General features: G+C 35.3%; 1 protein-coding gene across 1 annotated transcript in view; it reads right to left on the bottom strand.

Moving 5' to 3' along the window:
* Nucleotides 1-804: 804 nt before the first annotated feature.
* LOC119836626 overlaps nucleotides 805-13,566 on the bottom strand; it is a 57,187-nt gene continuing 44,425 nt past the window's right edge. The window contains exons 18-21 of the mRNA XM_038362009.1: nucleotides 5,312-5,462; nucleotides 3,958-4,058; nucleotides 1,817-1,978; nucleotides 805-1,537 (exon numbers count right to left, since the gene is read on the bottom strand). Coding sequence (XP_038217937.1) covers nucleotides 1,442-1,537; nucleotides 1,817-1,978; nucleotides 3,958-4,058; nucleotides 5,312-5,462 — 510 coding nt within the window. The 3' untranslated portion in view covers nucleotides 805-1,441. The remainder of the gene's footprint in view (nucleotides 1,538-1,816; nucleotides 1,979-3,957; nucleotides 4,059-5,311; nucleotides 5,463-13,566) is intronic.

Raw genomic sequence — 13,566 nt, 5'->3', positions numbered from 1 at the left:
TATGTATAGCCACATCAAAAAGTGTACAGAATCACAATAACTACATAGTAACATCGACATAGCGAAACGTACTCCATCTAACTACGATTTGATTAAACACGACGATATATGCTCGACTCCTTTTAAAATAGACGAAAGAGCGACTCCGTCAACACTTAATTACGTCTAATTTCAACATCGATAAGACGAAAATAATTAAGTAAATATAATTCATCTCTAAATATAGAATATGGTAGTGATTGCGATGGAAATGCAAACGCGATTAGCACTCACACAAAGCAATTCCTATGATTCATATTTCGTGTAAAATTAAACTAAGTATTTAAAAAAATGCATGTGTGTGCGGTCACACACATAAAGACAACCCAATCACTGGTCGTAATTTGGAAAAAGAATAAATAAATAATTAACTATGACAATAATAATAAACCAATTAATAAATAAGATAAATACGTTAAAGGTAAATAAGTAAACGACCTTAAATTAATATGAATAAAGAATTTTAACTTTACAGTCGCAAAGGACAGACTAGTAGATTATTTGCCAAGTAATATAATTGCATGCTAATATCAATTAATATTTGAAATAATTAGTTTACAATAACGGTATTCTAACATGATACTACTATTAAAGTTACATATTTCAAAGTTTTTGAAAATATGGTACCAATAAATAATAATTACCAAAAGGCAAAAAAAAAGTATGATATAAATCTTTGATTTGAATTTAAAACAACATCTATTCATTGTTCAGCATGTTTGTTAATAATTTTAAATTAAAAATTTATTATTTCCTTCTTCGTCGTTTACATATTATGAAAAAAAAAAATTGCGGTTTATTTAGAAATTAATTCAGTGAGAATTTATCAAGTAAGTTGGAATGAAATCTCTATCTTTAACTGAGAGGATGGCAGAATACACGTTATTGTCAACTAAAATGCACAATAACATCTAAAAGTTAATAATTTAAATATTACATCTCAAATACTGTTTATTTGAAATTTCATAAATTTATTAGTATAACCATTTTGATTCACATCGATATAATACATGAAAGTGTTAGTTTCATCAAATATTCTTTAGTTATATCACTGTCTCAGTATTCTGTGCTTATTTTCTCATTTACTTTTTGTAATATTGGTATTGCATTACTTTCAGAATATAATAGATATTTGTTTAGTTTTATTTTAACAATTATCATAACAGCTGCGGTTATTAGAATCCATGATACGACATACAAGATAGATAATTTAAAATAAATAGATAATGTTTCTCTGTATCGAAAAATACTAAGCCTCTCAATTTATACTTTTAAAATATAAATATCTTCGAAACCACAGCGTCAATGAAGTACAATTTTTAACATTATCATCATTATAATGTTTCAGATGTTCAAAACATTATCTGTAATTGAAAGAAAAGATTCCTCGATGGAACTTCTTTTACTTCTTACCAGGTTTCTTAGCCCTTCCTTGCTTTATAACCTGTACGAGTTTCAAATATTGCGCCTCTGGATTGTCGAGAAATTCTTCGAGCATCTGATGGATGGGTTATTAGTTTATTTTACTATTGAAAATTCTATTGAAGTAAATCTTATGTATAAACACGTATGTAATATAACAAGATATTACAAAAAACTTATCATAGCCAATCAATAACTTAAGGATTTCAAAATTTTAGAAAACTTTACCAACAGTAATATGTCTTACAGATTTGAATTCATTTATTTTAAGAATAAATTACTTTTTATGAACAAAGAGGGTCTTTTGTGATTGCTTAATTTTCTTAGTCTATAACACACACATAACCGAACCTACCGTCATGCTAAGCTCAGAGGCTATAGCGGCGGCACACGCAGGGTATTCCGAGAGAGCAATCAGCGTGGGCAATAGTGCGTGACTGCGAGACCTGGACACCAGCCAGTTGGCGGGCAGGGTGCATAGGGTTTTCACTACACTCCAGCCTTCGCAGATTGCCTCCTGGTTGAGAGCAATAAAAATTAAAGAGAGGGAAATAATAGACCGTCATATGATGGCTATTTTATTTCATTTAATAATATGGACTTGCAACGATGCTCCAAATAAATAAAAAAACGGCCTAAAATTCGTCGAAATAAAAGAATTAAGTGTCTCAAAGGAGAAACTGATCTGATTGAAAATTATAGTTAATTCGGATATCATCTTAATGGAATAATATCTATCCACGAAGCCCTATTAATCAATCGTTGTATAAAAAATAGTTATCATTTTACACAAAATAGTTTTTATAAAGTTTTGAGGAACGCAACTTAAACCAACCCCTTAAAAAGATAATCCAACAAAACTATTAATATCTAAAACAAACACAAACACTCAAACAAATAAAACTCGCCGCGCACACAATCACCAGAGTCTACAAGTGCTATATCTAATCGAATACCTTGTACGAAGCCACTTACAAGCGCATGAAATGTTAAACAGTACATTATCATAAACAACACCCATCTGTCGACGACACAAATTCATTATTAAAACGAAAGAATGCACATAAATTATTCATAGTAATGGTCAGTGTAAAGTAGGAGGAACGTTGGGCCTAATGCGCTTCCTTGAGTGACTCCCGCACGAAACACCTGTGACCGTGGGAAAGCAGAATTATTAGTTTTCGTGATGCGGGCGAAATTGCGGACGTCGTCGTTCTTAATCTTAATAACGTTGTTTATAGTTAATTTCGAAACGGACTACATATATATTATTTAATTTTATATTTATTAGTATTGTATTTACGCATGAAACTCTAACTATAAGTTAATCGATTTAACTATTAGATTTAGTTTCGCAGCTTGTGATCGACCGACCGCCTTCTTGGTATATTGGTTAACGTTTAAGTGTAGAATCGAGGGGTCCTGGCTTCTTATCCCGGTGGGAGACTCACAAAAAAAATCTCTCGGTCTGGCACGACACAGAAGGCTGATCACCTACTTGTCCATAAAGAAAACCGATCAGAGAAACAGATGTATACCATTTGCCCCATACCCTACCCTACCAGGGGACACAGAAGTTCTCCTTTTCGTAGCTCATAGATATTTAACTTGTTATCATGCAATATACACTAAAATATACCATCCTATCAATAACCGCATTTATTTGATTTTCAGAGTAAAATTCAACATGAAAACTTGACTTGACTTAAATCCTTAATATCGATTCGAGAATTTCATGTAATATTTCCCCTATTCCTCGAAGTAGCCTCACAAAAAGAAAAAACTAATATATCTATTTAGACAGAACACAATTAAAATAACAAGTCTCTCATAAAATAGATACATCGTGTTCGGAATTCGTTCGCAGTTCACAGGTGTAGGGGTCGCGTTCGCAGGTGCACCCGCATGACTTAATTAGTTTAAGCAGACATTTCACAGTTGAATTCACGAAATATTGAGAGCAGTGACCATTTGACGCCGTGAGGGCATGAACGTTTTCTGTCCTTGTCTATTTTCTTTTTATTTCTACGTTTATTTTGTCGGTGGTTTAAAGGAAATTGATTCGTAAATTAAGTTTGAAAATTAAATTATTTAAAGAGTTTCAAACGAACTATATTAGATGCTTTAGAGTTGATTTTTAATATAAATAAAGTGTGTGTGACTAGGACAGAAAAATCACCCTTTCCCTATATTTTACATTAAATAAACGATAAAATTTCACCTGAATGTTCTTTTCAATATTTTTTTCCGTCATGACGGAGATAAATTAACAAATAACAGTTTTTACATAATCATAACATTAAACTAACTTGGGGGTGAATTTGCAAAATCCTTTCTTAGCGGATGGGTACATGATAGTGGCTATCTATATGCCAAATTTCAGCCAGATCGGTCTAGTAGTTTGGGCTATCGTCGTTGATAGATCAGTTAGCCAGTCACCTATAGGTTTTATATAAAGAAAATAACAATACAAACGTATGTATGTTCCACCATTACCTGTAGCTGCGGGTTGTTGACCACCACGAAGCCTACGAGTACAATAAGGTCCAGGACCATGGTCTCCGAGAGTCTCTGGTCCAATCTCTCGTTGCTTAGGCCTTAACATAAATAGATATAAATATTATATACATAATATATATCATAGATTTATTAAATAAAAATACAGACCCAAAGGAAACAGAGACATATAAAAAAAACACATGAAAAAGATGATTTATTACATTCGAAGTTAATTGTTTCGACAACCGTCTTGTACATATTATATAAAGGAAACCATTCTAGAGTTGGTTATATCTATAGCTATAATATATTATTTATGACCAACTTCAAAAGAGGAGGAGGTTCTCAATTCGACTGTATATCTTTGTATTTGTCACCCCTTTAGTTTGTTGTCAACTTTTTAGTTGAACCGATTTTGATGAATCTTTTTTTATCGAAAAGCTGTCACTTAAATCATTGACACAATATTTCTAACGGGTTGAGATGGTTGTTAATTGTCTCGTTGGATGGCGTGGAGTGTCTCCACGGCACATGAAACCGAAAGAATAGAAGAAATACAGTGATTGGATCACGTTGGCCAACAGTTCATATTAAATATTATATTATATTACATAATATTCCGTTGTAAAAAATTTGTTACAAATTGGCTATTTAATCTAGACTACTTAGAAACTGAAAACCTCGTTACAATAATTTCTTGATTAAAATATTAACTTACACATTTACTGACTATTAATCTTATATCTTTAAACGAGCAATTCTTGTATATATATATAATTGGAATCTCGGAATCGGCTCCAACGATTTTCATAAAATTTAGTATATAGGGGGTTTCGGGGGCGATAAATCGATCTAGCTAGGAATCTTTTTTAGAAAATATCATATTCGTGTTTTATCGACCTAAACTTACTTTTTTAACAGATAGGAGGCGTTTCTGTCGGTAAGATCGAAAAATATTATTCATATTTCATCATTTTATTAGTATGTAATTCGTACTTAAATATAATTTACAAAAAACACAATTTATAAATAAAAAAACCAAAAATACCGAGCAAAGCTCGGCTCGGGAACATCCAGGTAGTATGAATATAATCACTCATACTAACACACACATACACACACACACACAAACATACACTCACACTCAATACTCAAAATAGCATGTAAAGATTAAATATTTCCTTTTTTATGTAATACGCTGAAAGAGAATGAGCCTCACAACACAGGGGATCCTAGTGTGAGGTTCAATGCAATATATGTATCTATATTAAGTAAAAAATTTTTGAAACAAATAAAGAAATTTTATTTTTATTATTAACATATTCAGTGAAAAACAAACACAGAAACTCACGTAAAGTATTCTTTCTAGGCGCCTCTTTGTCGTTGGGCGCGTGCTGAGACAGCAACCGTGCGACGGCCGCGCGAAACTCGATCGGCCAGCCGCCTTCGCCGAACGCCTCCTGTGGACATACAGTGAGTCCCATTTGAATTCCATTATCCCACTAGTTGGGAGTGGTTCTAATATGGACACGGTCCTCATTTCAATCACTAACAGAATTATTATCGGTGAGAACTGAGAACCGCGTGTATACAACTTTTCGAGTGGGAAAAATTTGTGTAATACGTTCGCTCCGGCTTCGCTCTTGATTGGAATTTTAAGAATTATGGCTTAATATGTCACTCAGGAATAATAAGGTAGTAGGCCCGAACGCAGCCGAGGCAAACTGCTAGTACATATTATATACATATATAATAAGTGTGATGTGTGTTAACGTCCAAATCATGTTTCAGGATAAACGAGTTTTCCGTAGCCTAAATTAGTTCTTCGTATATGCAATAGGATAACTAGTCAAAATCAATTTAGAAAGGTTTTTTTATACATATTAAAAGTAACGAGATACACCGGGAGGAGGTCGACCGTAACCAAAAGAAGCCCTCACGGAACCCCAACTCACTTCAGACAATTTGTAAGGGACAATTCTATTTGTTAACTTCCACTGTTGGGCGAAATGTGCAGAATGTTACTGTTAATGGGGATCTGTGGCTATTCTGATGGCCATTGGTTTCATAAATAACACAAATAAATATAGAAAAGCAACTTTACCAGGTTGGTTTTTATTAAAAATAGTATGGCTGCTGCGTCCAATATGAGCCAGGAAAAAACCATAACATAAACCTAACCTATACACACTCACGGATAAAAGCGATTTTCTATTGCTGAAAGAACTTCTAATATCGTTTCAGTAGATTCAGAGGTTAACCCCTACAACGTTACAAACCGTCATTATCTTTAAAATATTACTAGATGGTCGACTGGCTTCGCCCGTGGTACATATATATATATATATATATATATTTGTGTGAGAATCTTAGATTCATAGTACATATGAGAACACTTTCTATCATTCATCTATCTACAAAGGACATGTAACCGAAGAGAAATCTCAGCTAAATGACGGGTCACGTGACAAAACTCGCTCAAACATCTCGGCTTGGCTCCCCTCGGATCTCAGCTGTCAGTGTGATTCTGCACACGTACCCGGCGCAGTTTTGTTATCAACATGTTACGTTCTTGTAATTAGGTTACTTTCAGTGACCGTGGCGGAGGTTTATGATGATATATATGGTTGAATAAACTAAAAAAATCACGCTTAAATGACTGAATCAACTCAATTGTCTCACAGATTATACGTAAGTAAATGATTTAATCCCGGGGTTTCTTATGAGTGTAACGAGATAAACCCATAACATTATGGTGTTATCACCGATTTAAACAAAGTTTGAATTAAATCTGTCCGTTTAAAGTGGGTCAAAACCGAGTCTAAAGGGGTCTGTTACATACGAGCATTTTTTTCTTTTACATTTCAAATCCTACTATCCTACTAACCCTACTAATATTATAAATGCGAAAGTTTGTAAGGATGTATATGTTTGTTACTTTTTCACGCTAAAACTACTGCACCGATTGCAATGAAAGTTTGGTACATAGATAGCTGGACAATTGGAGTTACATATAGGCAACTTTTTATCCCAATATTCCTACGGGATACGGATCTACGCGGGTGAAACCGCGGGGCGCAGCTAGTACTAAATAAGGGCAGCGTGTAACTTACAAAAAATATCAACCCTGATGGGAAATGGAGGGCGAGAGGCCAATAAAACAAATAAAGATGTAACCACAGATGAAATCACAGCAGCATCCCCAATTCCTTGCACGTAACCTGCACATCCGCTGTATCACTGCTGGCTGTCACGCGATCGTAGCGTGAACGCGGATTAGCGGAGATTTAGCAAACGCACTGATATGTGACGTGATGTGATTCTTTTTGCGTTCACTTAAGGTTCATTTTATTTATCTGTTTGGACGGTAGTTATTTATTTATTTAATTATTTATTTTATGTCATAGACTGCAATGGAGCTGGTGGGTCGCTTGATGGTAAGCGCTACCATCGTCCGTGAAAATTAGGAGAGGCGTAAGGTCGAATGCAGATCTTACGTCGTCTCTTCAAATGGATCGCTGACTGCAAATTGGAAAAGGATTTAAGAGAGGAATAATCAATAAAGGATTGTTATACGGTTGACGTTAAATTGTTATTGTATTGTCGCTTCATGGCAAGTTAAGCGCAAGATGTTTATATAATACTATATAGCTGCCCCGCGGTTTCACCCGCGTAAGTTCGTATCCCCTTGGAATATCGGGATAAAAAGTTTCCTATATGTTATTCCAGTTGTCCAGTTGTCCAGCTGTCTACGTACCAAATTTTATTGCAATCGGTTCAGTACTTTTTGCGTGAAAGAGCAACAAACACACACACATCCTTACAAACTTTCGCATTTATAATATTAAGTAGGACTAGTAGGATAGTCGGAAGTAGGATAGTAGGATCTATGGCGAGCGATAAACGCGGAGTAGATCTCATTTAAAATACATTCAACACACATCGCTACATAGACTAAAACAAAGTAAGTCTAAAACAAAGTAAGTTTTACGCCACGTATGTATGTATTCTTCGATATTTAAAATCACGCAACAGATTAAGATGTGATTTTTTTAATAGATAGGGTGATTCAAGAGAAAGGTCTCTGCCGGATCATTTCCGTTATTTGAATAACATAGACCATCACATCTAAATCGGTCAAAACTATGAGCCATGGTGGATTCACTATCAAACAAAGAAACAAAACTTCTCATAATCATAGGTTTAAATTCTTTTTTCTAGTTTCAGTGTTTATACGCACACAAACATATAAAACATTGATTATACTTTTTTTCCTTATTTAAATAGGGTATTCATCAAATTAGAGTTTATCGACGTTAGGAGGAATTTATAAAAGTATTTAGTATTTTATACTCCCATTGAAATAAAGAAGTTATCTTCAAACAATTACAAAAAGGCTATTTGTTTTAGGTTACTTAGTAGATATATATTTATTTAATTCTTATATTTTTCACAAAATAATGAAAATGAGAAAAAAAAAACATCCAATGTCTCTTTTAGCATAATCAGCCGTTTGTATCTAATAATCCCTACTAATATTACAAACGCGTAAGTAACTCCGTCCATCTGTCTGTCTGTCTCTTCTCCGTGCCGCAAATCGTGTGCCGTCGTGGCGTGAATTTCTCTATGCGCTCTGTTCATGACAGTCACAACGCGTCGCAGGAGCAATGGCACGAGTTCTCTTAGATCTCTTACTGTCCAAAATAATATCAAACAAACGTGCAATCGAATATCTACTACAGTTGCACAAACATTAAGTTGCAATTCGAGTTTAAACATCACGCTAAGCAAACACCAGAACCCGCCCGCCCGCGCGCACAGCGCCGATCCATCACCCATCCTGCACCAGCACATCTGCGGTCGCTAATAAACTTATAATCGTGTTTATCCATAATATATAAGCCGGATGGAGTCCCACGGGTTCGCAATTATACGCGCCGTGTATTCAGACATCAAAGTTAGCCCGGGCCCCGGGGAGCCGGGGCTCGCCCGTTCGGTTTTTATTATTACCATTAGTGCGCCTTTGTTTGCTAAGAGACTGTTTTGTTGTGTATCGGCTGGATGTTGCGTTGTTCTTGACTTTATGTTGGCGTACTATTTTTGACCGACTTCAAAAAAGGAGGTTTTCAATTGGACTGTATTTTTTTTCGGAGTTCCCGCAGAAATGAATTTAATCGAATTTAATAATCGAATATTTGACGATTATAGTTTTAAGATGTTACATACATTTTAGACCTGACGAACGAACCTACTCTTAAACGAACGAACGATTAACGAAAAAAAATATAATAGCCCAAAACTTATCGACAATAGAAATAATCATATCATCATTGAAACCACATAACAATAGCATCATCATCCGCTAACGCATCCTACGTTCGACAATTGAAATAATACGAATATTAACCCGAAACATTTCGCGCCACGTGGCCGCGCGCGTACCGCGTGACAGTGTAATGTCACCGTGACAGCTGTCAGTTTGACACATGTCACCGACGTCATGGTGTCCCTGTGCAATGTATACCATATAGGGGCGCCTGGAAATCGGTGTTTAGACACTGATTCTCTGGAGGCCGGCGAAAGCCAAAAACGTACACTTTTGCTTCAGGTATAAAACAAATTGTGCGTTGTTATTTTATTTAGGTAAAAAATAACACATATTTATCTAGGTAAAAGGCAGATGTATAATATATCTGCATACAAACTTCCTTATTACGAGGCGGGATTCGAACCCGCGTCTTGGTCATTCGACTGCTAGGGCGGGATCATGGGTCGGTATGGCAAAAAGACACGGGTTCGAATACCGCCTCGTGATCAATGTTTTTCTATTCTTTCAAAATTTCACATTTACAAAGCATTTCAATGCTTTAAAACAAAAATTTAAGAATCCCTTTTGTATACAAAGATTCGAATTAAAAAGAATCGAATGTAACTGAATATCTCCATATAACAGATACATGGTTTACCCTCCCTTAATTGAAATAAATACACTTAAAATACATATCTAAGTCTAGAAACCCGAAAGGCAGCAAGGAGTGAAGAGCGAGATAGACAATACAGACTATGTTAGCGTTAAAAAGTGACAGCTAACTCAATTATGATGTACGGAACCCGCAGTTGGCAAATAGACCCGATCTAATATGTGTGCTTAGTGATGCGCTATCGCGATTCAATTCTATCGATATTTCAATATTTGTATAAATGATAAAAAGTAGAAATTTTGCAACAACCTTAAATACAAGACAAACATATAAAACCATCTTTTTGTTCTGTATGTTTTTGTAGCTTATTTTTATGTCTGATCTTTACACATAAAGTATTAAATCTGTAATTCCTTTTTAACAATAATAAATAACCTAAAATAAACCTATGCGCTATGCCGCTGTAATATTTGTATTTGTAATAAGATTGTTTTTTCCATATAGAAATAAATAATTCATCGGTACATCACTAGCGAGGGCAGATAAATTGGCTTTCCGGTAACGATTTTAAATTGATTGACCCACTCCCCAGAGGTCCCTACAATCACCGTTCTTTGCTTAACGGATTCTCATCTTTACTTTGATACAGGCAAATATTGTTTTGGTTAATAATCAAATCATACATAATGGTTGGTTTTCGAAACTACCCTCAGTCTGCCAAGTAGTTTTATAAGTGTTTAAATTAATGTTGTGTCTCTTTCTACTGTTTGGATTGATATGCGATAGCATTATTTTTCGAATTTTTTTTTGTAACTTTGAAAATAATTATCCTACTATCCTACTCATATTGTAAATGCGAAAGTCTGTAAGGATGTGTGTGTGTGTGTGTTTGTTGCTCTTTCACGCAAAAACTGCTGAATCGGTTGCATTGAAATTTGGTACGTAGACAGCTGGACAACTGGAATAACATATAGGTAACTCTTTATCCCGATATTCCTACGGGATACGGACTTACGCGGGTGAAACCGCGGGGCGCAGCTAGTTATAGAATAAAGCCTAATCCGTGCCGTAGAGGACGATTGCATTTTTTCTTTGTTTTGAATATTTTTCCCGATATATTTGACAAAACAATACTACGCTTTGAAAAGTAACTGTGACTTTTTTCATTACTTTCTAGAATGCAGATATATACCAAAAAAAAATTCATTAAATTATCAACATCACTTCTTAATTTCGTTTTCATTAGAAAAAATGAGACAAAAGGACATGATGATCCACGATTAAATTTCAAAAAAATCAAAGATAAAAAAAATGTGCAATTTTTTCTCTTTTTTTATCTTTTGCATCCAAGCCAAAAGACAAACAAGTAACTAACTTCCCTATCTCGCAAGGCGCAAGGCGCCACTCAGCACGGTGTCCATTACTAACAAAACAGCGCGCTGTGCGAGCGCACCCGGAGTGGCGCATCGCCTGCGCTTGCGCAAACACTGTACGTAGCAATGCACTCACTTGTGTCACGCGTTGCGTCTAGACATCCAGACTTTAGGGAGAGTTTAAATATCATAAACATTAATTTATTTCTTTGTTAGATAGAGGGATGCTGCACTTTTCGTAGTTTTATTATTTTAAACCTGTGTTTTGATTTTCTTTCTTTGTCATCCACCTTTAATTTAATAATCAAATACTATATGTTACGTGTGTTTTATGGTGTATATATAGCTGCGCTGTGCGGACTCACCCGCGGACCCAAGGGCAATGGCAAGCTTTTACATAGATCATGTGTTGTTCTGATGTGTAAGCTATATTATTGTAAAGTTACATTAAAATCCGTTCTGTAGTGTTACGTGAAAGAGTAACAAACATTCATCTATATTTACAAACTTTCGCGTTTATAATCTAAGTAGGATAAGATAGATAAACAATCAACAAAAATAAAACACAATTTTTCTTACCATATGTGTTATGAATTCGAAATATTTAAATAATTGTGCACACTGTATGACACTATTCGTTTGTGAGATAATCTTTGATTTTCATCCGATTTATATACCGGCCGAATTGCGAACCGCCTCCTTTTTTCAAGTCGGTTAAAAATAGGATCACGATCTCAATTCTACTGTTACTTTGATATGTTACTCCAAAACTTACGATATGGTGAATACCACCACCACTATATGCCACCCGTGCAAATTCAATTGAAATTTCGTCTATTTCTTACAATTATAGAAATCATGTTAGCTCTATGTGTCAATAAATTCTATATAAAAAGGTCATCGACCTCCATCACCCGGATAAACAGTCTCGCAAAAAACCCAGCCTCGTCTCGCACAATCCGCACTCAGCGGGCGCAGTGTTGACGCAACATACCCTAATGATGGTGTTAATTAAGGCGCCAGAGCAAACATGGCGCGCTGGCGCGGACCAATTGCTGATCGGAATAATAGAAGATTTATTTTTTTTTGTTTTATTTTCTTTTTTCTTATTTACTTATAATTTTTTGATATAACTGTGCCTAGTGGAATCTCGTGTTTCAATCGACCTAAGTACTCACACAAATCAGTTAAGTGGCATAGGCGTGAAGAAGAGATAGACGGACAGAGTTAAATTCGCATTAAGAATATTAGTAGAAGTAGAGGTAATGTAAATTCGAGATGCATCCTACTAATATTATAAATGCGAAAGAATGTAAGGATGTGTGTGAGTTTGTTGTTCTTTCACGCAAAAACTACTGAACCGATTGCAATGAAATTTGACACGTAGATAGCTGGAAAACTGGAATAACATATAGGCAACTTTTCATCCCGATATTCCTACGGGATACGAACTTACGCGGGTGAAACCGCGGGGCGCAGCTAGTATAACGTATAATTAGATAAATAAGTAAACTAACTGCCATAGTTGATTATTACTTAATTATCTTTGTTAAAAATAAAAATAAAATGTACTCTGAATGAAGCATATTAATTATAAACATGGATCAATATCTTCAAAAGCAAAATATAAAAATAGCTATGCCTTTGATGGAGAACGCACAACAGAACTGGATAACAATAGCTTTGAGTTGCGAGAACCATTAGTTATAATTATTGTGGGGAAATATTGATACGATCGCTTTATGCCAAGGTAGCCAAGAAATTAGTATTTACACGAAACCATAACACACGTGTAAATAAATGTATGGAAATAAATTATACAGGTTTTTGGTATAACACATCCTATTAATACATTAATTTTGTAGAAAATTTGTAGATAAATCGGAAAAATGGATTGCCGATTTAAAATTGAATGGGGTAGAGAAAAATAGGTTAGATCGAGGGGTATTCCCCTCGATCCTTTCTCAATAAGGACAGGGAAGGGAAAGGAAAAGGATAAGGACCTCCGGCTCTCTCACTCGTCGAACGAAACACAGTAGCATGCTAATATTTTTCGCCGGTCTCCTGTGGAGCTGTGGTGTGCCCCGGTGCGAGCTGGTCCAATTCGTACCGAAGCGTGCTCAACTACCACAACATAGGCATGTATAAAATTTTTTCTATACATATCTATTTATCATATAATCTATTTTCATTTCCTTAAATGATAAGACAAAGGCAGAACAGTGTTTGCCGGGCTCAGCTCAGGGTCAGGCGGAGCGGTCCACCTCGGCTCGCGGCACCCACCTGCACTATGGAGTGGTTCATCTCGGCGC

This window comes from Zerene cesonia, chromosome 25, assembly GCF_012273895.1.
Source record: "Zerene cesonia ecotype Mississippi chromosome 25, Zerene_cesonia_1.1, whole genome shotgun sequence".
Classification (NCBI taxonomy): Eukaryota; Metazoa; Arthropoda; class Insecta; order Lepidoptera; family Pieridae; genus Zerene; species Zerene cesonia.
Note: the sequence above shows the minus strand (reverse complement) of the source record. Positions and strands in the feature narration are given on the sequence as shown.